The sequence below is a fragment of the Periplaneta americana genome, chromosome 14, assembly GCF_040183065.1.
Source record: "Periplaneta americana isolate PAMFEO1 chromosome 14, P.americana_PAMFEO1_priV1, whole genome shotgun sequence".
In the NCBI taxonomy this organism is placed as follows: domain Eukaryota; kingdom Metazoa; phylum Arthropoda; class Insecta; order Blattodea; family Blattidae; genus Periplaneta; species Periplaneta americana.
Window position 1 is genome coordinate 25,294,376 of NC_091130.1, and position 26,786 is coordinate 25,321,161.

Consider the following 26,786-nt stretch of genomic DNA (forward strand, 5'->3'; position numbering starts at 1 on the left):
GATGATTTCTATTTACAATTTTGTACAAGTTATTTTACTAGCAATAATCTTAAACTTAAACTTTCCAAAATAAATTTATTGCTCGCAGAACATTCTAGCCTGTAAATGTATCACCAATTTCAAACCAGCTTAAACACTGTAATATTTTGTAAGTTTTTCTTAGTCTTTTTTTTATCTATTGCGGTTGAGAAATTCTCTCGTCATATCGAAATACTAAGCCAATAGTCTATATTTTTTTTCATTAAATTGATTTGAGTTGCTCAAAGCGCTTTCCATTTTTACATTTTTATAAATTTGATGTTATAATTTTTTTCAATTATTTCTTGTATACTGTTCAATAAACAAGTTTCATTCCCGCTTAATTATTTGCTTTCAAGGGCCCGTTGTCAGAGCCATTCATCTGCAAGTGAGACCAAACTTTTTTTCAGCTGTTCAAACATCAGCATGTGTTGAGAAACACTTGACGATCGTAAAAAACGAAGCTTGTAAACAACTTACAAGATGATTAGCAGTCAATACAGACAGTGTGAAGAATGCACTGTAATTTGCTCATAATGTTGTATAGGTTATTATTTTAACACTAGCCGTACCCGTGCGCTCCGCTGCACCCGTTAGAAATAAATATAAAGTAATTACATAATTAAAACAGGACGTTTGATCCAGGGAACATTCGTGTTTGATAGAAGGATAAATAGTTTAATATGTTACTTACTTTAAATTGCATCCAAATAATTAAAATGCGATCATTTTGGTCCAGAAACACTCATTTGTTGCAATGACAAATCCTTTAACATGTTTCTTAATTTTTATTACATGCAACCATAGTTTAATGAAGATTGACATCATTTAGATTTAATGTGTATATTTTATTTTACTTGTTATAGGTTTCCATTGAATTATGGTAATAACTTAATTTTAACCCTTGTTTTCTACGTATTCTGTAAATGGCGCTTGGCCCACTATGGTTCTGAACCCTTCAAATAACTTAAATTATATTATATAATATTACATATTATATTATATTATATTATATTATATTATATTATATTATATTATATTATATTATATTATATTATATTATATTATATTATATTATATTATATTATATTATATCAGAAGTTACTGTAATAACATTATAGCATTATGTCCATCTAGAGAAGCTACACTTTCCAATGGTGAAATAATAATTAATTATACAAATCGGTTAATTTAGCTTCCGATATTACTCCATACAAACACAGAAACATACTCTGTAGGCTATCTTTCATACAGTAGCTTTCGATTGTTGCTGTCCAAGGCCCCTTATAGACGAAGTCATTTGTTTTTTAATTCATTACACGGCCTTAGATGGCAGTTATTTTAATTTTAAAACTCATTTATCTCATTAAATATCAGTCCTATCAAAATTTTTCAAGGAATAAAACTTATCGCAAATTATTTTTAAATAAACTTTGGTTATGTAACATTTTTCACAAAAATCAATAATAAGCGCGATATTTGGGTTTATTTAATTCAGGCCCCCTTATAACCCCCCTTTTAAATAATGTATTTTGAATGCCATATAGCCTGAAATCTAAGTTACAACGAACTTAATTTATATTCCAATTTTCATCGAAATCCGTTCAGCCATTATCGCGTGAAAAGGTAACAAACATACAGACAGACAGACAGACAGACAGACATACAAACAAAAATGTAAAAAAAGCGATTTTCGGTTTCAGGGTGGTTAATTATATATGTTAGGACCAATTATTTTTAGAAAATCGAAAATTACCAGAAAAATTTCGGCTACAGATTTATTATTAGTATAGATAATGGCTAAGGAGTCACAATGTTTTGAGTTCTTCGAAATGTATCTGAGTGTACAATGTATTGACGACTCTTAGAATAAAAATCCACATTTTTTCCTTAATGTCTTTCACGGTTTGGTGCCATGATTCTTGGGAGTACACTAAGCAATTTATTGTATATAATTCGAACTTAAAAATAGAATTTGGGAGCTCCAATTTTTTTTAATATTAATAACATTCTGGACCGACCTAACAACATTAGAAATTGACCTAGGGTAAAACTTCTTTCATTATTACGATGTACCGAAGTACATATGATATTTCAGTGCAGAAATTCTGCGTCATCATATGATGATGGATGAGTGGAACAGAGAAAAATTCTCTCTGGCACCGGGATTTGAACCCGGGTTTTCAGCTTTATGTGCTGGTGCTGACGCTCTACCCACTAAGTCACACTGGATTCCCATCCCGATGTCGGATTGAATCCTCTCAGTTTAAATTCCACCTCTTGGGTTCCCTCTAGTGCAGACGTCTCAATAGGGCCTTCTCAGAGCACTTCCTCCTCTTTCTCTTTTTCAATGTAAGAGTGGAACAAGATGCAGGACCAGTTCGTGTATCTCCGGATGACGTCATTGACCGCGACGTTTGAATAGACATCTGCAACCGCTACGATGTAACAGTCAGCCATTGTGTCCATCTCCGAGGAAAGAATGTTCTTATTACCGCAAATGTATGAAGAAATAAAAGCTTTCATAGGGAAAGCGAAATTGTGGGAGACGCAAGTTTCAGTGGGTAACTGTTACCACTTTATTAATCTAAAATTGTTACCTGATTTGAATCAAGACCAGTGTAACAAATATAATGAAATACTGAAGAACTTGAGAAAAGAATTTCAGATCAGATTTAAGATTTGAATAGTTCTAATTTAAAATAATTGCTTGTGAATTTCTAAGGTGTTTAGGTTATTTTTAAATATTGAAAACATTACGAAATATATTATTTAACTATTATTGTAATTAATATATTAATATTAGCGTAACGTAAGAACACTTACTTTAACAACCAACAAGTTTTTATTGTAATTTAATTATTATTATTTAATTGAATTTTATTTTATTAAATATAGTATAAACTTAAAAAAAGAGCGATACCAAAAACCTTTATTAGAAATGAAATATTGTTATTGTTTGGTCAACTGTTCGAAGACAGGTCTGAACCTCACAAGTGATACCAACAAGGCACCACTTATGAGTCAACTAGGCCAGGAGATAATGGAATTAGGTGGCCAGTTCCTGATGCTTAAATAATTACGTAACATGTATGGTTCTTCATGCTTCAGATGTCTTCTTTTTACTCATAGATAGTATATAATTAGAAAATAAATGTATTATTATTATTATTATTATTATTATTATTATTATTATTATTATTATTGTTACTGCAAACTACTTAAGAAATTCCTTCCGAAAACAACCGTCTATTGTGACAGTACAACTCAAAAGTGCAGCTTTGTGGCATTTCTCTCGCGACAGTTCAACTTAGCTCGCTCATGCGTGTGACATTAATCAGCGATCGGCTATCTCCGGGTACTGCGCTTATCTCTTCAGCTGACTATGTTATCTAGACTTGCTCTCTGTAACAACTTTTATGCGTTGGCCTTGAGACGCCTGTCTAGTGGCCTACCCTCATGCACTGCGTCATAGATGTATGACAGTGGCACAATGACCACACATGTGCATAGGTGCACTCGTTATGAGTGACTAAGTAGCCGGGATCCGACGGAATAAGCGCTTACTCCCCTAATGGGGTGAACAAAATAATTAGTACTGTAGCTTTCAAATCTAATATAATATTATTTAATTATTTATATGATTATGCATTCCTTAACAAAATCCTAATGACCTAATCCTAATCTACTTAGATCGCTGTAATATTTTTAAAATAAACCCAATTTCACAATGCTATGTTCAACATTCTATACCTGTGGCCAAAATGCTGCACTAAAGTAATGTGAGGAAAAGGAATGCCTCATCCAGAAGGCTGAGAAACACCGAAGCAGAATGTGGAACAGAGTAATATGAAATTCTACATCAATTTTAAAATGAAACAAATTACATCTTTATTTAATGCAAAATAGTGATATGTTTAAATTTTCATAGAACAGCTTCAATTTATTATTATTATTATTATTATTATTATTATTATTAAAATTAATATTTTATTCGCCCCCCCCCATTAGTTGCTCTGTGGACAACTAGGGGGCCGTGGTCCCCTCTTTTGAGAATCACTGATGTAGATATTAAAGGTCAATGTTTAATTAAAGATATTTTAAAATTCAATATATTATTAAAAACATTTAGGCTTACACCGCAAATTATTTACAATACAGACACAGATATTTTGGTTTAAAACATTTAGTAAAAGAATAAAATTATTGTATAATTACAACATAATAGAAATTTTTAATAATATGGTTCTTCTGTAACACAGAGGAGGTAATTATTTAAACGAGATTAAATAAATAAATACTACTACATGAATAAACAAACAAATAAAAGAAATAATTAAGGTAGTTTATACGTACAGATCATTCACTAACTACTCACGAAGTTTTAGATGCGTAAAATAATTTTTTGCCACCAATGTCAGTTCTAGCATTTTCAGACTTTCAATTTTTTTGTTGTGTGCGCTATTTGTTATTCATTTGTCTATGTTTAAGTCGTAACAATGCCCAGTTTCTTATTTATATTGCATGCGGAAAATACATAACCTTAAAATAACAAAAATAAAACTTGAATTAAAATTATAACATTAATTCGAAACAACGGAATTCAAATTCACTCTTCAAATCATTTGTTTTGTTCACAAATTAGTGTTGTTAAAATAAAACAGTACGATCATAATTTTATTATATTTTATATGACGAACATATAGTTTAGATATGTAAAATAATTTTTTGCCGCCAATATCAGTTATAGCATTTTCAGACTTTCAATTTTTTTTGTTCTGTGCGCTATTTGTTATTCATTTGTCTGTGTTTTGGTCGTAACACTGCCCAGTTTCTTATTTATATTGCATGTGGAAAATACATAACCTTAAAATAACAAAAATAAAACTTGAATTAAAATTATAATTGTAACATTAATTCACTACAACGGAATTAAAATTCACTCTTCAAATCATTTGTTTTGTTAAAAAATTAGTGTTGTTAAAATAAAACAGTACGATCATAATTTTGTTATATTTTATATGACGAACATATAGTTTTAAAATATGTATTTATTTACACTTTTCTTGTATTCATTTTGAATGATGTTAAAAAAGTAAGACTTACTTACATGACATTTCAGTTAATGAAGAAACAAAAACAATGTGATCAAGAAAACAAATACAGCTACCCGTTAAATTCTGAGATTTAGTAATCTCTTTGGCTTACATTATACCGGGACATCACTTTATTTTTACTTGCATTTTTATTGTACCTGCGTTTCTGAATGTACTTGACTCCCACCCCTTGCAGTAATGTTCTTGCTCCTGTCAGCCACACAATCTTACGACCGCTGTTGCATTCGAAGTCTACTAGCAGTGAAATAAACAGTTCAGAGTATAGTGTGTTTCAGAAATATGGTTGCGTTTTCTATAGAAGAAAGAGCCTGTATTATTGAAGCTTATTTCCAGGGCAGGTATTTATGGAGATTAATTTTATCATTTGCGTTTTTTTTAATATTGGTCTCGGCGGAGATTGTTGGAGATTGATTTGTACTCTTGGCGGATATTAATGGAAATTTTGGAAAATACAGTTATTTTGAAATTGGAGTATTAACTCAGTAGGAATATTACTTTCCAAATAATTAACATTAAAGGTTCGTTGGATTCTGGTAAAGGTGCGGTATGGCCAATAGACAGTATTTGTTGGATTGAGACTGTATTTAACACACATTCATTAAAAACGGAAAAAAAAAAAAACTTACAGCCCTCAAATTAACACTTTCAAATTATCAGTGAAATGTTGAATTCTCCATCTTTTGAGTTCACTAATGCAATCAGAACACCTGGAATACCATGTAATGTAGCCTATTTGAATATATAACAAATTCAAATGAAAAAAAAAAGTCCGAAAAAAGAACTCAAGAATATTAAATGCGCTATAAAACGACGCAATAATAATTCGCGAATGTGTTCATATTTCGCTATTAGAACTCTATTTCGCGATTTGTCGTGATTGTTTTGTCCGTATATTATTAATCAGAATCACTTAATTCGTAAAGATTAGTAAAATCTATTGTATATCTATTATGTCGTGATTTTCGCGATCTCCGTAAATACCCGCCCTGCTTATTTCGCACAGGTACAGTGTGTAGCATGACTGAATAACTTTATCTGTGTGGAGTGAGCAGAAGTGAAAATTAGAGTTACCGAAAGTACGGTAATATGCTGAATAAAGTAGTCATTATACAGGGACATCATTTTATTTTTACTAACATTTTTAATATTAACTTGCCTATACCTCTGACTCAACGGCGTTTGCTACTCCCTTCCACGACTGGAGTTCGATGATACTGACGTAATATACAAACAAATCACTTTACTAGGTATAGGAGGGAAGAAAAGTAGTTCATCCATTTACGTAAACTATGAAATATTGCGCTTTTGAGTTTGATCATTTTCATTAGGTTTTTGTTTAATCAAAATACAGTACAGTATTAACGAGTGTTTTTACTCACGAACTGAGCTGTCCATGTGGACGTATTCATTATGCAGTGTATATTATACTGTCTACAGCACATTAGCGTACAATATAGAGAATGAAGTTAAATTGAAAAATAATCATAATATGGATATTTAAACACATTTTTTAAAATGGTGGCCGTTCATTTCGATACAGGCTTCAATTCTAATGTGCATATTATCGCACTATAGACTATTGTACCTAATCCCAATTACCACTTTCGTTCTTCGTACTAGTTAACTCATGTTGAAATAATTCTGTACCTACTCTTTAAAATAGTAGGCCTACCTTACGTACTGTAAATTCAATCTTCACTTCTGCCCGATCCGAAAAGATAAAATTACTTAGACATACTATCTACTGTCCGTCCAAGTGGTTATGTCGTAGGGTCGTAGAAAGGGAGGAAATCACGTGGCAGTTAATTACTTAACGAAGCCCTTTTATTTCAGTTATTTTAAACAGTTGTATGATATTACGTAGACGTCCAATTCCTAACAGAAATTAATGTTTTCAGAAGAGAGCTAAGACAGCCCAGCCACTAGCTGGCGAATAAAACTGGTGGGGGAAACCGGGATACGACGTAGGCAAATGGGCGACAGTACCTGTGCGAAAATGGTTCAATATTGAAAGCTCTTTCGTCACTGGAAAACGCGAACATATTTTTGGAACGTACTGTTTACTATGACCGTAAGGCTACTATATGCGGTCTTGGATCTGTGTGGAGGACGGTTGAACTTCATTAGTACAAGGAGTGGGAGTGAAGTACATTCAAAAACTCAGGTACAATAAAAATTGAAGTAAAAATAAAATGATGTCCCTGTATAATGAATACAACCGCCTGAATTGTTGAGTTTGTGAAAAAGAAAATGTTACTAGCTACTCGACTGTATTTTGATAAAATATCGTAAAAGTAATAAACAAACTGAAAATCGTAAATCGTACTTCCCTATAACATAAATGGATACACTACATTTCTCTCCTCCTATGGCTAGTAAAATCTTTTGTTTACATATTGCACTAGTAACACCAAACTTCTGTAATGGAAGGAGGTAACAGTGTTTCCGAGTATAGCCAGGTTAATTTAAAAAATGTTGGTAAATAAAGTGATGTCCCTGTATTACTAGTCCATGAGTTTTGAGAAACAGGCCCCAGATCATTCACTAACTACTCACGAAGTTTTAGATATGTAAAATAATTTTTTGCCACCAATGTCAGTTCTAGCATTTTCAGACTTTCAATTTTTTTTTGTTGTGTGCGCTATTTGTTATTCATTTGTCTATGTTTAAGTCGTAACAATGCCCAGTTTCTTATTTATATTGCATGTGGAAAATACATAACCTTAAAATAACAAAAATAAAACTTGAATTAAAATTATAATTGTAACATTAATTCAAAACAACGGAATTAAAATTCACTCTTCAAATCATGTTTTTTTTTCACAAATTAGTGTTGTTAAAATAAAACAGTACGATCATCTTTATAATATTCAATATATATAATTTATTTTCAATAAATTTTTATCGTTTTGATAGCTACCACATCTTGTCGCAGAATATTCTTTTTTAAAATTTCATTATGTTTTTTTTAACATTAATTTACATTTTCTTTCTTGTTCATTAGAATTGATTAGGATGCCGATATTTTAAATCCAAGATTTGGACGGCTATCATTTCGATCATGTAATATATGACGAACATATAGTTTAAAAATATGTATTTATTTGCATTTTTCTTGTATTCATTTTGAATGATATTAAAAAAGTAAGACTTATTTACGTGACATTTCAGTTAATGAAGAAACAAAAACAATGTGATCAAGAAAACAAATACAGCTACCCGTTAATATCTGAGATTTAGTAATCTCTTTGGCTTACATTATATAATTCAAAGCTGTAGCACTCACCACATCAAATCCAACTTCGTAGTGTGTTCCACGCGTGTATAGAACAGGAATACTGTTGCGTCGGCCGATCTTCTCAACTGCTGGCATACTGGAACAGTCGTACTAATGCATACGACGAAGGGTTGGAAGCAAATAACAGAATTCCCTCACAGAAGCACAAGGTCTCGTCGGAATGGTGGCCTTGGTTATGAAACCAATACCTAACACTTCTAAGGCTTTATAGTCACTTGTAATCCTATTAGCGTGACTGACAACAAGTAACTGATACTTTGGAGGGATTCTGTGATTATAGCTTACTCCTTCCTCCCTCCCACCGCGTGTGATAATGGGCAAGGTCTAAGAGATGTCATTCATTACAGAGGACTGGAGGAAAATGTTTCATAACGAGTTGTCCATGAGGATGTAGGTTTCTGCCGTAGATCTTTATCAACATGCATGGCACTATCTCGATGTTCGATACTTGGAACTACGCCTGCATTTCGGAGAACGTATTAAACTCAACAGCTGCTAACAAAAATATTAGTCACTACTCAACTGTCAGACGCGTTACTAGCCAATAAGAATTTACTTTCGATTATGTATAAGGAAAAAATGGATTCCGAAATAACGGGTAATGTTTATTTGTCATCAAGAGGTTGCGTTGCTGGCCACAGTTCCGGCAGAGCTGTGTTCGATTCTCGGTACATAATACAGGGACATCATTTTATTTTTACTTCAATTTTTATTGTACCTGAGTTTTTGAATGTACTTCACTCCCACTCCTTCTACTAATGAAGTTCAACCGTCCTCCGCACAGATCCAAGATCGCATATACAGTTATAGTAGCCTTACGGTCATAGTAAACAGTATGTTCCAAAAATTTGTTCGCGTTTTCCAGTGACGAAAGAGCTTTCAATATTGAATCATTTTCGCACAGGTACTGTCGTCCATTTGCCTACGTCGTATCCCGGTTTCCCCCACCAGCTTTTATTCGCCAGCTAATGGCTGGGCTGACTTAGCTCTTTTCTGAGAACATTAATTTCTGTTAGAAATTGGACGTCTACGTAATATTATACAACTGTTTAAAATAACTTAATTAAAAGGGCCTCGTTAATAATTAACTGTCACGTGATTTCCTCCCTTTCTACGACCCTATGGCTTGGACGGACAGTAGACAGTATGTCTGAGTGATTTTATCTTTTCGGATCGGGCAGAAGTAAAGATTGAATTCACAATACGTAAGGTACTCTTTTATAGAGTAGGTACAGAATTATTTCAATCTGAGTTACTAGTACGAAGAACGAAACTGGTAATTGGGATTAGGTACAATACAGTAGTCTATAGTGCGATAATATGCACATTAGAACTGAAGCCTGTATCGAAATGAAAGGCCACCATTTTAAAAAATGTTTCGATATCTATATTACGATTATTTTTCAATTTAACTTCATTCTCTATATTGTACGCTAATGTGCTGTAGACAGTATAATATACACTGCATAATGAATAAGTCCACATGGACAGCTCAGTTCGTGAGTAAAAACACTCGTTAATACTGTACTGTATTTTGATTAAACGAAAACCTAATGAAAATGATCAAACTCAGAAGCGCAATATTTCATAGTTTACGTAAATGGATGAACTACTTTTCTTCCCTCCTATACCTAGTAAAGTGATGTGTTTGTATATTACGCCAGTATCATCGAACTCCAGTCGAGGAAGAGGGTAGCAAACGGCGTTGATCCAGGGGTATAGGCAAGTTAATATTAAAAATGGTAGTAAAAATAAAATGATGTCCCTGTAGTTATTTATGATACAAATGTCAAGAACTGCATTTTATTTTGTAAACAGGAATGTTTCAGAAACGAGGCCATAGACCGAATGAAATGAACCTGTAAACGAAACAATATAATTTTTAACGTTATCCTTTGAAAAGATGGAAAAATTCAAATACCTTGGAGCAACAGTAACAAACAATATAAATAGCACTCGAGAGGTAAATCAACACAGAATAAATATGGGAAATGCCTGCTATTATTCGGTTGAGAAGCTTTGTCATTCAGTCTGCTTAAAAAACTGAAAGTTGGAATTTATAAAACAGTTAAATTCCTGGTTGTTCTGTATGGTTGTGAAACTCTCAATTTGAGAGAGGAACAGAGGTTAAGGGTGTTTGAGAATAAGGTATTAGAAAAATATTTGGGACTAAGAGGAATGAAGTTACAGGAGAATAGAAAAAGGCTTACATAAAGCAGAACTGTACACATTGTATTCTTCACTTGACATTAGGAGATGGGCAGGGCATGTAGTACGTGTAGGTGAATCCAAAAATGCATATAGAGTGTTAGTTGGGAAGTCTGAGGAAAAAGACCTTTTGGGAGGCCGAGACGCAGATGGGAGTATAATATTAAAATGGATTTTGGGAGATTGGATAAGATGCTAGGGACGGATTAATCTTGCTCAGGGTACGAACTGATGGCGGGCTTATGTGAGAGCGGCAATGAACCTCCGGGTTCCTTAAAGCCATTTGTAAGTAAGTAGGTCTACGTAAGTAAGTGTCGTACGCTATTTTTAGATACCAGTTCGTCCGTGTTGTAATCCTCCTCATTATAATAGTGAATCTTTATTGCCTTGAAAGCATCCGGTTTTGAAGCTCAAGTAATAGAAAGGTCCTCGGTTCGAAGCGGGGTGCCTTCTAATGTTTAATTAATTTTATGCTCGACCATGCCGAAATGTAGTAATTATACACCTGGTAGCAGTCCTTTAATGTATGTCATTAAAGTACACCTACTCATTAAAGGTCAGGTCTTTCAGCCAATGATGACTCAGGTTACAACTGTTCAGCCAATGACAGGTCAGCTTTCTACCGTTATAAAACCGCAAGTATCGATTATTCTCGGATATGCAATCGAAAGAGAATTAGCGAAAAGTCACGGAGGCTGGAAATCCAATACTGTCGCAGGAGGTTATGTTCTGTTACTATAATAATTAGCGTTAATTGTAAATAATATTCAAATAAATTCAATTTGTCATCTCGTTTTTCAATGTCTAATTTAATTTTAATGTTATCTCTTTAGGTTCTTATGGCCTAGCAGGGTCAATGTGAACATCTGTTCCTCGGAAAAAATCAATACTTTCGCGTCTGCGCACATCTCACAACATACGGGACATTGGTCAAGGTCAGATACAAAGAAAATTAATAATATCAAGTTAGAAATATGGTCGAGCATAAAAAGTCGTATGAAACTCGCCTACAATGGTAATTAAGAAGCTCGTATGAAAATTATGAAAGTCGCTTGCGCTCGTTTCATAAATATCCGTACTCGCTTCTTAATTACCTTCATTATAGGCTCGTTGCATAATGTACTATTAAAATTAGCGTAGATTTAATCTTTAATTGAATATCGGAGATAAAAAAGCTGTAGGTGTCAATATCTTTGAAAATTAGTTGGCTCAATGCACTCAGAATAATGATAAGTCCCACTTTAATTTATTTAGATTCTCGCTTCTCCCATAGATGTGCAAAATGTAAGATGTTACATTATTAGCTGCACAAGAAAACTCTGTTTTCTAGGTTTTCAGCACTTACAGCCTTTTTATGTCCAGTCTTCAATTGTTCCATATAATCTATACTAATAATAAATCTGTAGCCGAAATTTCTCTGGTAATTTTCGATTTTACAAAAATAATTGGTCCTAACACATATAATTAACCACCTTGAAACCGAAAATAGCTTTTTTGACATTTTTGTTTGTATGTCTGTCTGTCTGTATGTTTGTTACCTTTTCACGCGATAATGGCTGAACCGATTTCGATGAAAATTGGAATATAAATTAAGTTCGTTGTAACTTAGATTTTAGGCTATATGGCATTCAAAATACGTTATTTAGAAGGGTGGTTATGAGGGGGCCTGAATTAAATAAATCGAAATATCTCGCTTATTATTGATTTTTGTGAAATATGTTACATAACATAAGTTTCTTTAAAAATGATTTCTGATAAGTCTTTATTCTCTGCAAAATTTTGATAGGACTGATATTTAATGAGATAAATGAGTTTTAAAATTAAAATAACTGCCATCTAAGGCGGTGTATTGAAATAAAAAACAATGACTTCGTCTATAAGGGGCCTTGGACACAACAATCGAAAGCTATAAAACATAGCCTATAGACAATGTTTCTGTGTTTGTATAAAGTAATATCGGAAGCTAAATTAACCGATTTGTATAATTAATTATCATTTCATCATTGTATGGACATAATGCTATAATGTTATTACAGTAACTTGTGAGTGAATTGAGGACAGGTAAGATTAAAATAGCTTCTTATGCACAGAAAACTTGATAGGTTATTCTGTATATTCATTTCCTATATTTCTTAAAATAATGTTTATGAACATATTCATTTTTATCTCAGAGAATTAACGAACAACGAGAGTGTATTGATTTAGTATGCAGTAATAGTACGTTAGCTTAGCAATCCATTATTGTATAATTCATATTTTAACTATGCTCAATTGAATCGTGTTAAAATACATAAAATATATATGCAATAAAGGCAATGCAAAAAAATTGGGTAATGAGCCAAGCAGATTATATTGCGCTGTTGTAAAAGCTGTTCCTCCTGAGATTCAAGAGCTCCCACAACAAATTAAAAACTTTCTAATTCGAGTACATCCGTTATCAACATACTTTTTACATAATATAATATAATATAATATAATATAATATAATATAATATAATATAATATAATATAATATAAACATAATAATAAATCTGTAGCCAAAATTATTTTGTTAATTTTCGCTTTTCCAAAAATAATTGGTAATAACACTTAAGAAACATGTTAAAGGAATTGTCATTGCACCAAATGAGTGGTCTCTGGATCAAAATGATCGCATTTTAATATTTTAAATACAATTTAAATTAAGTAACATATTAAACTATTTATCCTTCTATCAAACACGAATGTTCCCTGGATCAAATGTCCTATTTTAATTATGTAATTACTTTATATTTATTTCTAACGGGTGCAGCGGAGCGCACGGGTACGGCTAGTTACCAATAAAATAGTTGTTGAAGCAATTTAATTTGTGTATACGTTTCTTAACCAAAAAATATATTTTTAAAAGTAGGCCTGGTATAGAGTTGCCACCTGTCCAAATTTTGTCTGGACTGTCCAGATTTTATTATTAATATCCACTGTCCAGACACGGCGCTAAAAATATCCAGATTTTTTCAGATTCTGTGTTAAAATCTATGTAGGCCTTCCTATCGCAGTCACTGATGTCATCTGAGTGTGTAATATGTAAGGAGCTGATTCCTATGTAATTAAATGCTCTTTTTGCGTGTGATAAAACACAATTAACAAAGTTAAAAATTACGAACATGAAGTTTCAAGTTTGAAACCCGAATTTTATTTCACATAAAAATTATGTAAATACATATTTTCAGGAAATCTATTATAAACACATAAATCTTGGAGTTGTTTTATTTAAATAATTTTTTACAAGAACTTTTTAATATTTTAAAACTAAATCAATTATGTCAATCAGAAGTACGTTATCTTTTTAAGAATTCTTGGTTGCTTCGTGTTTCTAAGCGCTTTGTGGTGTATATGTGATCCATTTTTGTAATAGTATCGCCTCAAGTTCTGAGAACTGCTAGGCAGCATATCAGTGTTATTATTAGAGAATAAATTAACATGCACAAGGAGGAGAGATCTTGGAACACATAATCAGGAATGTTTGTTGTTACTGAAGATGATTTCACTCCACTCTTTGTTGTAAAACACAACAGATAAGAGCTCGGGTATGAACATTATTTAATTTAAACAAATCTCTCGCCTCTCGCTCATGTCTATCAAGTAAAGCAATATATTTTGTTGTGATTCCCTGTTATCGGACTTCGTCAATCGATATCCTTCAAGATATACTGAAAGATGGTTGTTTAAAAAACGATTTGGCTTTCCTATTAGCAAATCTAAGCTTTTTGTGTGACACCATAAAAAACTCGAAACATCCAAAAATCTGTTGTCTGAAACAGGGAGGTGCGTGCCGTGAAAATTAAACTAGACTCGCTACCAGGTTCGGAAGTACAAGTACTAAGGGACAAATTCCAGAATGTGTTTGGGAAAACAGTGGATATAAAAAAAGTGTAAAGTTGCTCAAGTATTGGAGGATGTGCCTGTAGGTGAAATTGACGGTGTTAAATATGCACGTCTGACGTCCTATGATGTGGAAAGATCGTTTTCACAATATCAGTCGTTGTTCAGAGATAATCGGCATGCATTTGTGATGGAGAATTTGGAGATGACCTTTGTTGTTCACTGCAATTCTTGGCCAACTACTAGCACTCAAGTGTGGTTGGTGAATACCTAATAACATTTTTTTTCCAAGCTAAGTAAGGTATTTTTGTCATATTTAAAAGATTTTTTTTTTATTTTTAGGACATAAAATAAATATATTAAAATTTTTTAGCACATAAAAATCCGCTCCCTAGTAATATGTCGAGGTTAGCGTGAGAGACAAGAACAAGAAACAAGTATTTATTTGACTTTTGAACTTATAGGATGAATTTGCGATATTGACGAATAACATTAAAGAACCGCCTTAAAATCAACAAATCACAGTTGTGTTTCTTGATAAGACAGTTTTTAAGGAAGCGTCTTATCACTCTGGACATGTAATTCCGCTGCTACACCCTCTATACCTCTACTTCAAAGTCAGTCCAGCCCACTTCGGTGTCAATCACAGAAAATAAAAAATTGCCAGCAAAATTTAAGTCTGAAAATTGCGTTTTCTACAACTGTAACTTGAAGTAATGTCTGTAAAAACCTTTCGTGTTTTTATTCTGTTAATGTGATATTTCAGCTTATCTTACTTTCGAGGTTAAGTATTGTTGTTTCGTATTTCCACTCTGAGTAGCCAGCGAATAGCGATTATAAAGAATGGACACTGAGCGAATTTTCCTGTGTTTTGTTTCTCTGTGCGCCAGCGGTTAGTTCCACTTTTAAGCGCTAGAGGTTAGTGTAATCGAGCATACGCTAAGATGATAATTGAGAACAGAGTTGAGACACAGGATCCAAACATCGCCAACCTTATTGCATAATCCAGTAACGCTTTGCTTCAAATAAATTCAAGTTAACAGCTTTTCCCTATTTCTCAGTGACAAACTAGTTATAATAATAATATTTTATATTTCAGATATCATCAATTATATTATAAAATTAAGTATCGAATTCGTTTAATATTTGTATATAATATAATATAGGTATATGGTTTTACTTCTCGTAAGAGTTTTGTTTTTCCATTTTCAGCGCTATCAAATCATTACATATTTTAATTGTTGTTGGGGTCAACGTCTCAACTCTCATTATAAAGGAACTCTAGAGTCTAGACATTACAGTTAATGACAGATTTATTATTTTATGGATCCAATTTATTTTGAGTACATAATGTACCTAGATGTATTAATTATATGTGTTATATTTCCGCTGTGTCGACTGCTAGCTGGTGTGATGTCAGCGCCAACTCTAGGGAGAAAGCAGAATCTGACGCTCTAGCTGGCTTGAAGGTCATTGAAATCGGTCCGGCTACATCAAAGGTACCGACGCGAAGTGTCCATTCTTTATAATCCCTATTCGCTGGAGTAGCTGGCAATAGTATTTAGTATGCCGTGATAGATAGCAATTTGTTTTTGAACTTCATTACAAGGAAACATAATAATTTCTTATTGCTGTGTTTTATAATAATTATTAGCCGTACCCGTGCGCTCCGCTGCACCCGTTAGAAATAAATATAAAGTAATTACATAATTAAAATAGGACGTTTGGTCCAGGGAACATTCGTGTTTGATAGAAGGATAAATCGTTTAATGTTACTTAATTTAAATTGTATTTAAATAATTAAAATGCGGTCATTTTGGTCCAGAGACCACTCATTTGGTGCAATAACTTCCTTTAACATGTTTCTTAATATTTATTACATGCATCCATACTTTAATGAAGACTGACATATCATTTAGATTTAATGTGTATACTTTATTTTATTTGAAATATGTTTCCATTGAATTATGATAATAACTTAATTTTAACCTTTGTTTTCTACGTATTCAGTAAATGGCGCTTGGGCCACTATGGTTCTGAACCCTTCAAATAACTTAAATAACATATTATATTATATTATATTATACAAAAATGTGTTGATAACGGATGTACACCGATAAGTAAGTTTTTAATTTGTTTTGGGGGCTCTTGAATCTCAGGAGGAACAAATTTTATTTTACAACAGCGCAACATAATCTGCTTGGCTCATTACCCAATTTTTTTTGCATTGCATTTAATGCATATGTATTTTATGTATTTTAACACGATTCAATTGAACATAGTTAAAATTTGGATTATAAAATAATGGAATGCTAAGCTAACATATTATTACTGCATACTAAACAAATTGATCAGTTGTGTATTTATTCGTCATATGTTATGTGATCACAAGAACCAATCACAACACAACGAATTTATACTATCTTTGGGATGAGAAACGGGTTTAATTTTGTACGTATTTAAGTTATATTAACCTTGAACTTGGCAGCTGATATTTCCTATATATCTTATTTCATTAAGTGGATGCATAGAATATCTTCTACTGACTATTACACTCTTACTACGTCATACTACTTTTGACCAATAAAACGGTACGAAAGGACGTATTTCGACCAATCATGGCTGCTTATCGCACAATTTTATCGCGTTCCTAGCATTTGTTTAATTTTATCGCGTCCCTAGCATTTGTTTCTTTGTTTGCCAACATTTGAAACTGCGCTGGTCTGGACGTCAAAAAAAAATACATATAATAAAATTACAAACCACTCCAGTCGATGCACAGCAGTTTCAAATATGACTCGCATTGGCATTCAAGAACAAGAATTAATAAAAATCACTGATCATACCTATGCATCTTCTGAAATCCGATTTACAAATAAATGAAGAGCACCATTCGGAAATCCTGAATAGGTTGAATACACCATGTAGGCCTAAATCAACGAGTTCCATTTCTATTACGCACATGACCAATATAACATTAATTGAACCACCAACCACATTCAAATTTGAAAATTGTACATTTAATAATTATTCCTTTTAAAATTATTCATTCTGAAATCCTGAATAAGTTGAATACACCATGTAGGCCTAAATCAACGAGTTCCACTTCTATTACGCACACGTCCAATATAATATCAATTGAACCACCAACCACATTCAAATTTGAAAATTGTATATTCAATAATTATTCCTTTTAAAATTATTCATGTTTATTTTTTATGTCGTCGTCGTTAATTAAAACTTTTCTAACACTTGTGTATATTAGTTAGGTTATGTTATAGCTTCTGCTATATGATATTATGGATAGTCACGTATCAGAGATTGTTTAATATTAAGATTTATTGAAAATCATCTGTCAAGTGACGTTGATTACTGGGATTCGGATAATTGAAGTGGAATGCAACTATCTTAATAAAAATGAAACTGAATCAACAAAGCTTTCTTGACTAGTAACCGTCTACAGAGTTCAATGAAGATTCCATAGTTGGCACAACTGCCATCTAGCGTAATGGTGCAATAATACATATGAAGACAGGTTTATTTTCGTAAGTCAATTAATATTTTATTGTATTGGAGTACTTTGTTACTTATAATCTTTATATACTTTCTTCTAATCGTGTAATAGTCAATTAAATCCCACTCGAGTTTTGATTTTCTCTAGATAAATCAAAACCTCTAGTGAGATTACTGTTGATAAATCAAAATGTTCGCTTCCCGCGTCCTCGTTGCTCCGATATGAACACTTGATTCTTTGATAAAACCAAAGCGTCGCTAGCTCATTTCTTTTATCGTTTATCGTTGCTCCAACGTGTACGTACCCTTAGACCGCGACGCCACGGCGCGGGATAATTGTTGTTTAATTAGGGAGTCATTTTTAGGTACATAAGTAACCCGATGGAAGAAACGTAAGCAACGGGAGGAGAAGAAACAGGATATAATAAAGAAAAAGAAGCTTAAAGGAGAGGCACACTTCAGCCACATCAGAGTATTTTTTCTTAAAACCACCATAGCTATCTCAACTTCATAGCGATTTTATACCATTAAGTACTAGAAAAATTCGTACCGGCACCGGGAATCGAACCCAGGACCTCTCAGCTGTGCGCGCTGAGTGCTCTCTAACCAACTGAGCTATGCCGGGACCCGATTCACGACGCCGGCCGAACTCCTCTCGTAGTATCGTGTTACGGCCTTACTGCCTGCATTTAAGACGATACACGTCATATATATACAGGAGCGCATATTAATGACTTTATGGCCATATTCAACAACAGTTTCTTTAAACTGTTAACATCATATATTTATCGAATATGAATGGGGTCTCGCCCATCTCATTACATATTGCTCGACTAGTATGACTAGTCAGTTTGTTTTTATACCATTAAGTACGAGAAAAATTCGTACCGGCACCGGGAATCGAACCCAGGACCTCTCAGCTGTACACGCTGAGTGCTCTCTAACCAACTGAGCTATGCCGGGACCCGATTCACGACTAGTTAACTGACTAGTCATACTAGTCGAGCAATATGTAATGAGGTGGGCGAGACCCCATTCATATTCGATAAATTAATAGTGATTATTTACATATTGCATATAGAATGAATTGAATTACATTAGCTTATTTTTAGAAATGATCTGTATAGCGCTAAATGCGCTGATCGATCAATAAATTGTTAAAAAAAAAAAAAAACATTAGCTTATAAATTAAGTTATTAATTTTTCGTCTAGGCTTCACCTCAAATTAAATAAACATGTATTAGTCGTTAAAATTTAACTGAAGAATATTCCTAGAGAATCTTTAATGTATTGTAAATATTCCTAATTAATTAAATATGTATGTCTCTATTGTATTCATTAAGGCTGGTTGACTGGCAGAGGTCTTATGGCCTTAACTCTACCAGCGAAAAAAAAAAAAAAACATTATATTCAATTGTCTACAGTTACCTACATTTACACATGTATATATATATATATATATATATTTTTTTTTTTTTAATTTTAGTAGGATATTTTACGACGCTTTATCAACATCTTAGGTTATTTAGCGTCTGAATGAGATGAAGGTGATAATGCTGGTGAAATGAATCCGGGGTCCAACACCGAAAGTTACCCAGCATTTGCTCATATTGGATTGAGGGAAACCCCGGAAAAAACTTCAACCAGGTAACTTGCCCCAACCGGGAATCGAAACCGGGCCACCTGGTTTCGCGGCCAAACGCTTTACACAAGTATTTCTATGAGAAAATTTAAGTTATAAATGTACAGTACTTCAGTTTTCCCAAGTTTCTACAACACCTTCACAGATGGCATGATGAATTTCATATTTGAAGTGTCAACAATACCCATGCCAGATAATTTTTTGTTTCTCCTGAAAATTTATGTTTTTGGACTATGCTTTAAAAAAAAAAAAAAAAAAAAAAAAAAAAAACTCTTCAATTCTACAGAGTTTCCCGATTGATTTAAATTTAAAGTTTGTACTTTGATTCTTCTCCTTTCAAACACTTCTTAGATTTACAGGAACCAGTAGCATATGAAGGCCTCACAAATATTGTAAAAGTAAATAAACTGATGATGGCGGTAAATTATACGATGAACACACTGCACTAGATAGGCCTACAAGTTCCAAAGACTAATATAGGAGAGAGTTGGGTAGTATCGGACATCGGGTAATATCGGACGGTGAGTTTCTTTCATCTACTACCAGATAATAGTACCTGAATGACATGGTTACGTTTCTGTGATGTCGCATACAGAAACGTAACCATGTCATTCAGGAACTATCATCTGGTGGTAGATGAAAGAAACCCACTGTCCAATATTACCCGATGTCCGATACTACCCAACTCTCCCCTATATTTCATTATTGAAAATACGTGTTCCACCGCAGCATTGCTCATGGAAACAGGAAGAATAAATTTGACTATTTTAACTAAATTGGGGGATTGAACTTCGGCGTAGCTCAGTGATTAGAGCACTTGGTACGTAAAACCAAGGACCCGGGTTCGATCCCCGGCGCCGAAGCGAATTTTTCTCTTTTAATAATCATTGTTACCATAACAGATATATTCTGTAGGACCAAAAGTTAATACTAAGTAAAGCCCTAAGGCGGTTCCCAAAAATAATATGCGAACGTTTCTTTACTATTTTCTTCCAAGGAAGACGCCCCGAGCTCTCGTAAATCAATTAGAATGTGTAATATACAGAGTGATTTATATAGAACTGACACATTGCTTTCATTAATTGTTTCAAAACGAATTGTGCTAGCGACAACTTATTATACCTAAAATGTAGAGGAATTTTGGGAGATTATTTATCTCTATAGCAAATGTTGAAAATGTTCTCCATCCTGCATAAGGCACAACTCAACACGTCGTTCCATGTTACTGGCCACTCGTTGGAGGACTCTGTTGTCAATAGCTTGAATCTCCTGTGTGATGTTGTGCTTCAGATCGTCCAATGTTTGGGGACGTGTGGCGTAAACCCTGTCTTTTAAGTAACCCCATAGAAAGAAGTCCGGCATTGTCAAATCCGGAGATCTCGGTAGCCACAAGTTCCTGGAAATTATTCGGTCGTCAAAGAAACTTTTCGCAGCTCTCTGACACATTGAGTAGGTGTACCCTGTCTCCTGCGACAAACGTCTTAATGATTTTTTTGGGTGACTGCTCCAGTCGTGCTCTTACGTCAACAACAACCGTGGGAAGCCTAGATGAACGATGCTTGCCTTTTTCACTCACCAGAGATCCAGTTGTTTCCAATTTGTTTACCAGTCCCAGTATTGTGTTTCTTTTGGGAGGATTGCGAACACCAAATTCTCTCTGGTATGCCCTTTGAGTAGCTGTAATTGAATTCGTAATCCAGTATTGCTTCACAAGGAAGAGTCGTTGATTTAATGTGTACTGCATTTTCACGTTGACACAAAATGTCGAAAACAGCTGCCAACAATAGGAATAAAACATAAACATCTGCGCATCTAGTGACAAGGAATCGAAACTCCAGAACATTCTGCTTAATTTGGTGCTAAAATTGGGTCAGTGCTGCCAACAATAGGAATAAAACATCTGCGCATCTAGTGACAAGGAATCGAAACTCCAGAACATTCTGCTTAATTTGGTGCTAAAATTGGGTCAGTGCTGCCAACAATAGGAATAAAACATCTGCGCATCTAGTGACAAGGAATCGAAACTCCAGAACATTCTGCTTAATTTGGTGCTAAAATTGGGTCATTGAATGAATTTCCAACGGAATAATTAAAGAAAGAAATGTGTCAGTTCTATATAAATCACTCTGTACATGGATATGCACAGTGATTCAACAATACTGTCGAGATTTTCATTTGAAATCACAGAGAACAAGCAACACCGCTTACACAACTTATATAACATTATGAAATATCATAAGCAGAAATAAACCACGAAAAAAAAAGAGTCCCTTTGTCCCGTTCGATAATAATACAGAGTGCACCTGTGTTACAGTATTTTTTTAGGTTAAGCGGCACTTGACACAGGTGCGGTAATGCAGCATGCAAGGTAATCGTAAAAATGCCTTGTTTAGTCACTCGCTATTACCGTTACGCGTTATTAAATTAAAAACAAAAATTAAATAATACAGCTTCATTCAAACACGCTTCAAGTGAGATACTATACAGGGTGTTTCAGAAATACTTTCACAAACCTTGGTGGCATGTTCCTCACACCAAAACAAGAAAAAAGTTCATATAAACATATATCCGGAAATCCTTAGTTTTTTAATTATTAATGAAAGAACATAATGAAACATGTTAGATATTGTCAGCTTGGTAGTAAGTGTTGCAACTTTAATCAATTCAGAAACTCATAACAAATGTTCAAAATGTTCTCCTCTTGTTTTCACACACGCATCCACTCGTCGGACCATGGACTGTCGCACCCTTTCAAATACTCCCACACGGTATCGACTTGTATCGATAACATCATTCGATTATCTAACAAAATGAATCGGTTACAAACTTAAGTTAAATTGTTGGGGTGTACCTCGAAACACCCTGAACGTAAACTTTTATTGTTATGTGTTTCTGAATTGATTAAAATTGCAACACTTGCTACAATATCTAACATGTTTCATTATTATTATTATTATTATTATTATTATTATTATTATTATTATTATTATTACTTACTTACTTACAAATGGCTTTTAAGGAACCCGAAGGTTCATTGCCGCCCTCACATAAGCCACCGGTCCCTATCCTGTGCAAGATTAATCCAGTCTCTATCATCATACCCCACCTCCCTCAGATCCATTTTAATATTATCCTCCCATCTACGTCTCGGCCTCCCTAAAGGTCTTTTTCCCTCCGGTCTCCCACCTAACACTCTATATGCATTTCTGGATTCGCCCATACGTGCTACATGCCCTGCCCATCTCAAACGTCTGGATTTAATGTTCCTAATTATGTCAGGTGAAGAATACAATGCATACAGTTCTGCGTTGTGTAACTTTCTCCATTCTCCTGTAACTTCATCCCGCTTAGCCCCAAATATTTTCCTTAGCATCTTATTCTCAAACACCCTGAACCTATGTTCCTCTCTCAGAGTGAGAGTCCAAGTTTCACAACCATACAGAAGAACCGGTAATATAACTGTTTTATAAATTCTAACTTTCAGATTTTTGGACAGCAGACTGGATGATAAGAGCTTCTCAACCGAATAATAACACGCATTTCCCATATTTATTCTGCGTTTAATTTCCTCCCGAGTGTCATTTATATTTGTTACTGTTGCTCCAAGATATTTGAATTTTTCCACCTCTTCGAAGGATAAATCTCAAATTTTTATATTTCCATTTCGTACAATATTCTGGTCACGAGACATAATCATATACTTTGTCTTTTCAGGATTTACTTCCAAACCGATCGCTTTACTTGCTTCAAGTAAAATTTCCGTGTTTTCCTTAATCGTTTGTGTATTTTCTCCTAACATATTCACGTCATCTGCATAGACAAGAAGCTGATTATTATTATTATTATTATTATTATTATTATTATTATTATTATTATTATTATTATTATTATTACACGACCTCCTGAGAGGGGACGGTCGAGAAATGATTTACAAAATAAAGCAAAACAGACATTAACACACATTTATTTTGATTTTAGAAACATAAATATTACAGTATTTATACAACAAAAATAATTAACGCTACAAATATGCCTATCTTTCAGAAAATATTTTCTCAAATTGGACTCTGCGGTGAATATAAACACAGTGTTATCGTTTTCGAGTTCAAGGGAATTTTTTTCGCTTTTATTCTGCTAACAGTTTCGCTTTTCTTTTGCTGACAGTCAAAGGCAAATTTTGAAATGAATATGTATTTTATTTTCCAGTCAAAATAACTTAACACATGACATTGACTTTAACAACAAGAATCTATTACATCTTTACATTTTGTATAACGTTTGTTATTATATCAAAATAAATTATTTTGTCATTAATAGGGACCGGATTTTTATGTAATATCAAGGTGTGAAATATGTACATATTTATGTAAGAAAAATAAGCTGAATATGTACCAAAATATGTAAAATCATGAAAATATTTAATATCAATATCTGCGCTGGTTTGTATTGTTAAGTCTAGATATTTGTAGTCTGGTACAATTTTTAATTTTCTGTTCTTCATGAGGATTTCTACTGTTTCTGGTGCTCTTCCGCCGTTTCAGAGTATAATCATTTCTGTCTTGTCCACATTTATATCAAATTTGTTTCTATTGCACCATTTTACCATGATGTTTATTGTTTCTTTTAAGTTTGTACGGTCTTTAGACCCTACTACTATGTCGTCCGCTTATGCGTATGAGATTATTTCCTCCTTGATTTTTACAATACAAAGTAGTTGCATGAGGAAGGTTGCCTTTTGTTAATTCATATTTACAGTGGGCGGTAAGGGGTGAGTGCCTCTTTTACCTCCTGGAACTTAGATGTTATGTTTCGTCCCGAAATATATATTTTCTCGGGTAGGTAAAAAGGCTTATTTCAAATTGTAAACTTCCCCAGCAGCAGTTTCCTTTTTCCTTTTAAAGAAGTAAAAATGAATAAAACCCCTAAATATGTAGATTTATATAATACCAAGCTATAATATGTAATGTGGGGTAAATATGTGAAAATATGTAGTATCAAATTTTAATATATTAATGGTAATTACAAGATTCGCAAAGATTTGTTATTTTTTATACGGTTAGGTTCAAAGGAATATAATAATGTAATTATCTAAAAATCCGGTCCCTAGTCATTAACGTTTTCGCCTTGTACGGCATCTTCAGATGAGAGCAATAGGCTATCCAATAATAAGCAGAGAAACATAGTGGATCTCCAGTGATTTATATTGGGTGTACAGTGTGTTGTGAAAGTGCAATGAGCTTATAAGTAAATTCAGAGAGTTATAGTGGCAGAAAAATATATTTAGGGGAGAGTCGGGTAGTATCGGACATCGGGTAATATCGGACAGTGCGTGTCTTTCATCTACCACCATATGGTAGTACCTGAATGACATGGTTACGTTTCTCTATGCGACATCACAAAAACGTAACCATGTCAATCAGGTACTATTATCGTGTGGTAGATGAAAGAAACTCACTGTCCGATATTACCCGATGTCCGATACTACCCGACTCTCCCCTATAGTGAACGGGTGTGAGTTAAAGTGAACGTCCTAAATTGCTTGTAATGGGGTCTAGGCTAGCGATTTGAGGTTAATATAGTAAGTACAATTCTACGGAATAATAAGGATGTAATTGATGTTCTGTTATTTGAAATGTTGTATCAGTGAAGAAGTGTGTTGTGTCTGTGAAATGTGTTGTGTCAGTGAAGTGTGTTTGTGTCAGTGAAGTTCTATAGTTTACAGTGCTAGTGCAAAGTATTTGAACAGAGAAAAGTTTTTGAAGTGTTAGTGAAATCAGGATAGTGTCAGTGAAATGTGTCTCAGTTCCAGTGCAGTGAGTGCATTGATAGCGAAATGAGTGTAGTGCTGAAAGGTACTTATGCAAGTTTGAACATACAGTATATCATATATACTCGTGGTTTTAAGTTCTAAACTTAGGGTTAAGATATAAATTAGATTTACTTTAATTAATTATGTTATATTAAGTGATTCATTTAATTTAGGATGCTCCTTGTTAATATTATTATATATTGCTATTATTATCTTATTATTAATATTATGACTGTATGTTGAGTCCGTGTAGGTCAGTTTCTATCTGATGCTTTTCCAATTCACTGCGGGCTAAAGCAGGGGGATGCACTATCACCTTTACTTTTTAACTTCGCGCTAGAATATGCCATTAGGAAAGTTCAGGATAACAGGCAGGGTTTGGAATTGAACGGGTTACATCAGCTTCTTGTCTATGCGGATGACGTGAATATGTTAGGAGAAAATACACAAACGATTAGGGAAAACAAGGAAATTTTACTTGAAGCAAGTAGAGCGATCGGTTTGGAAGTAAATCCCGAAAAGACAAAGTATATGATTATGTCTCGTGACCAGAATATTGTACGAAATGGAAATATAAAAATTGGAGATTTATCCTTCGAAGAGGTGGAAAAATTCAAATATCTTGGAGCAACAGTAACAAATATAAATGACACTCGGGAGGAAATTAAACGCAGAATAAATATGGGAAATGCCTGTTATTATTCGGCTGAGAAGCTCTTATCATCCAGTCTGCTGTCCAAAAATCTGAAAGTTAGAATTTATAAAACAGTTATATTACCGGTTCTTCTGTATGGTTGTGAAACTTGGACTCTCACTCTGAGAGAGGAACATAGGTTCAGGGTGTTTGAGAATAAGGTGCTTAGGAAAATATTTGGGACTAAGCGGGATGAAGTTACAGGAGAATGGAGGAAGTTACACAACACAGAACTGCACGCATTGTATTCTTCACCTGACATAATTAGGAACATTAAATCCAGACGTTTGAGATGGGCAGGGCATGTAGCACGTATGGGCGAATCCAGAAATGCATATAGAGTGTTAGTTGGGAGACCGGAGGGAAAAAGACCTTTAGGGAGGCCGAGACGTAGATGGGAGGATAATATTAAAATGGATTTGAGGGAGGTGGGGTATGATGATAGAGACTGGATTAATCTTGCACAGGATAGGGACCGCTGGCGGGCTTATGTGAGGGCGGCAATGAACCTTCAGGTTCCTTAAAAGCCATTTGTAAATAAGTATGACTGTATGTTAATATTATTGTAATTATTGAGTGTAATTAGTTACCACTGCCACTGGGTACTTACCCATTTGCAGTGTGAA

At 33.8% G+C, this 26,786-nt stretch overlaps 1 protein-coding gene across 1 annotated transcript in view; it reads right to left on the bottom strand.

Annotated features, from left to right (window-relative positions):
• The window catches only part of LOC138713200 (beta-alanyl-dopamine/carcinine hydrolase-like), a 123,120-nt gene extending 114,427 nt beyond the window's left edge, over positions 1 to 8,693 (bottom strand). The window contains exon 1 of the mRNA XM_069845100.1: positions 8,422 to 8,693. Coding sequence (XP_069701201.1) covers positions 8,422 to 8,508 — 87 coding nt within the window. The 5' untranslated portion in view covers positions 8,509 to 8,693. The remainder of the gene's footprint in view (positions 1 to 8,421) is intronic.
• Positions 8,694 to 26,786: the final 18,093 nt, after the last annotated feature.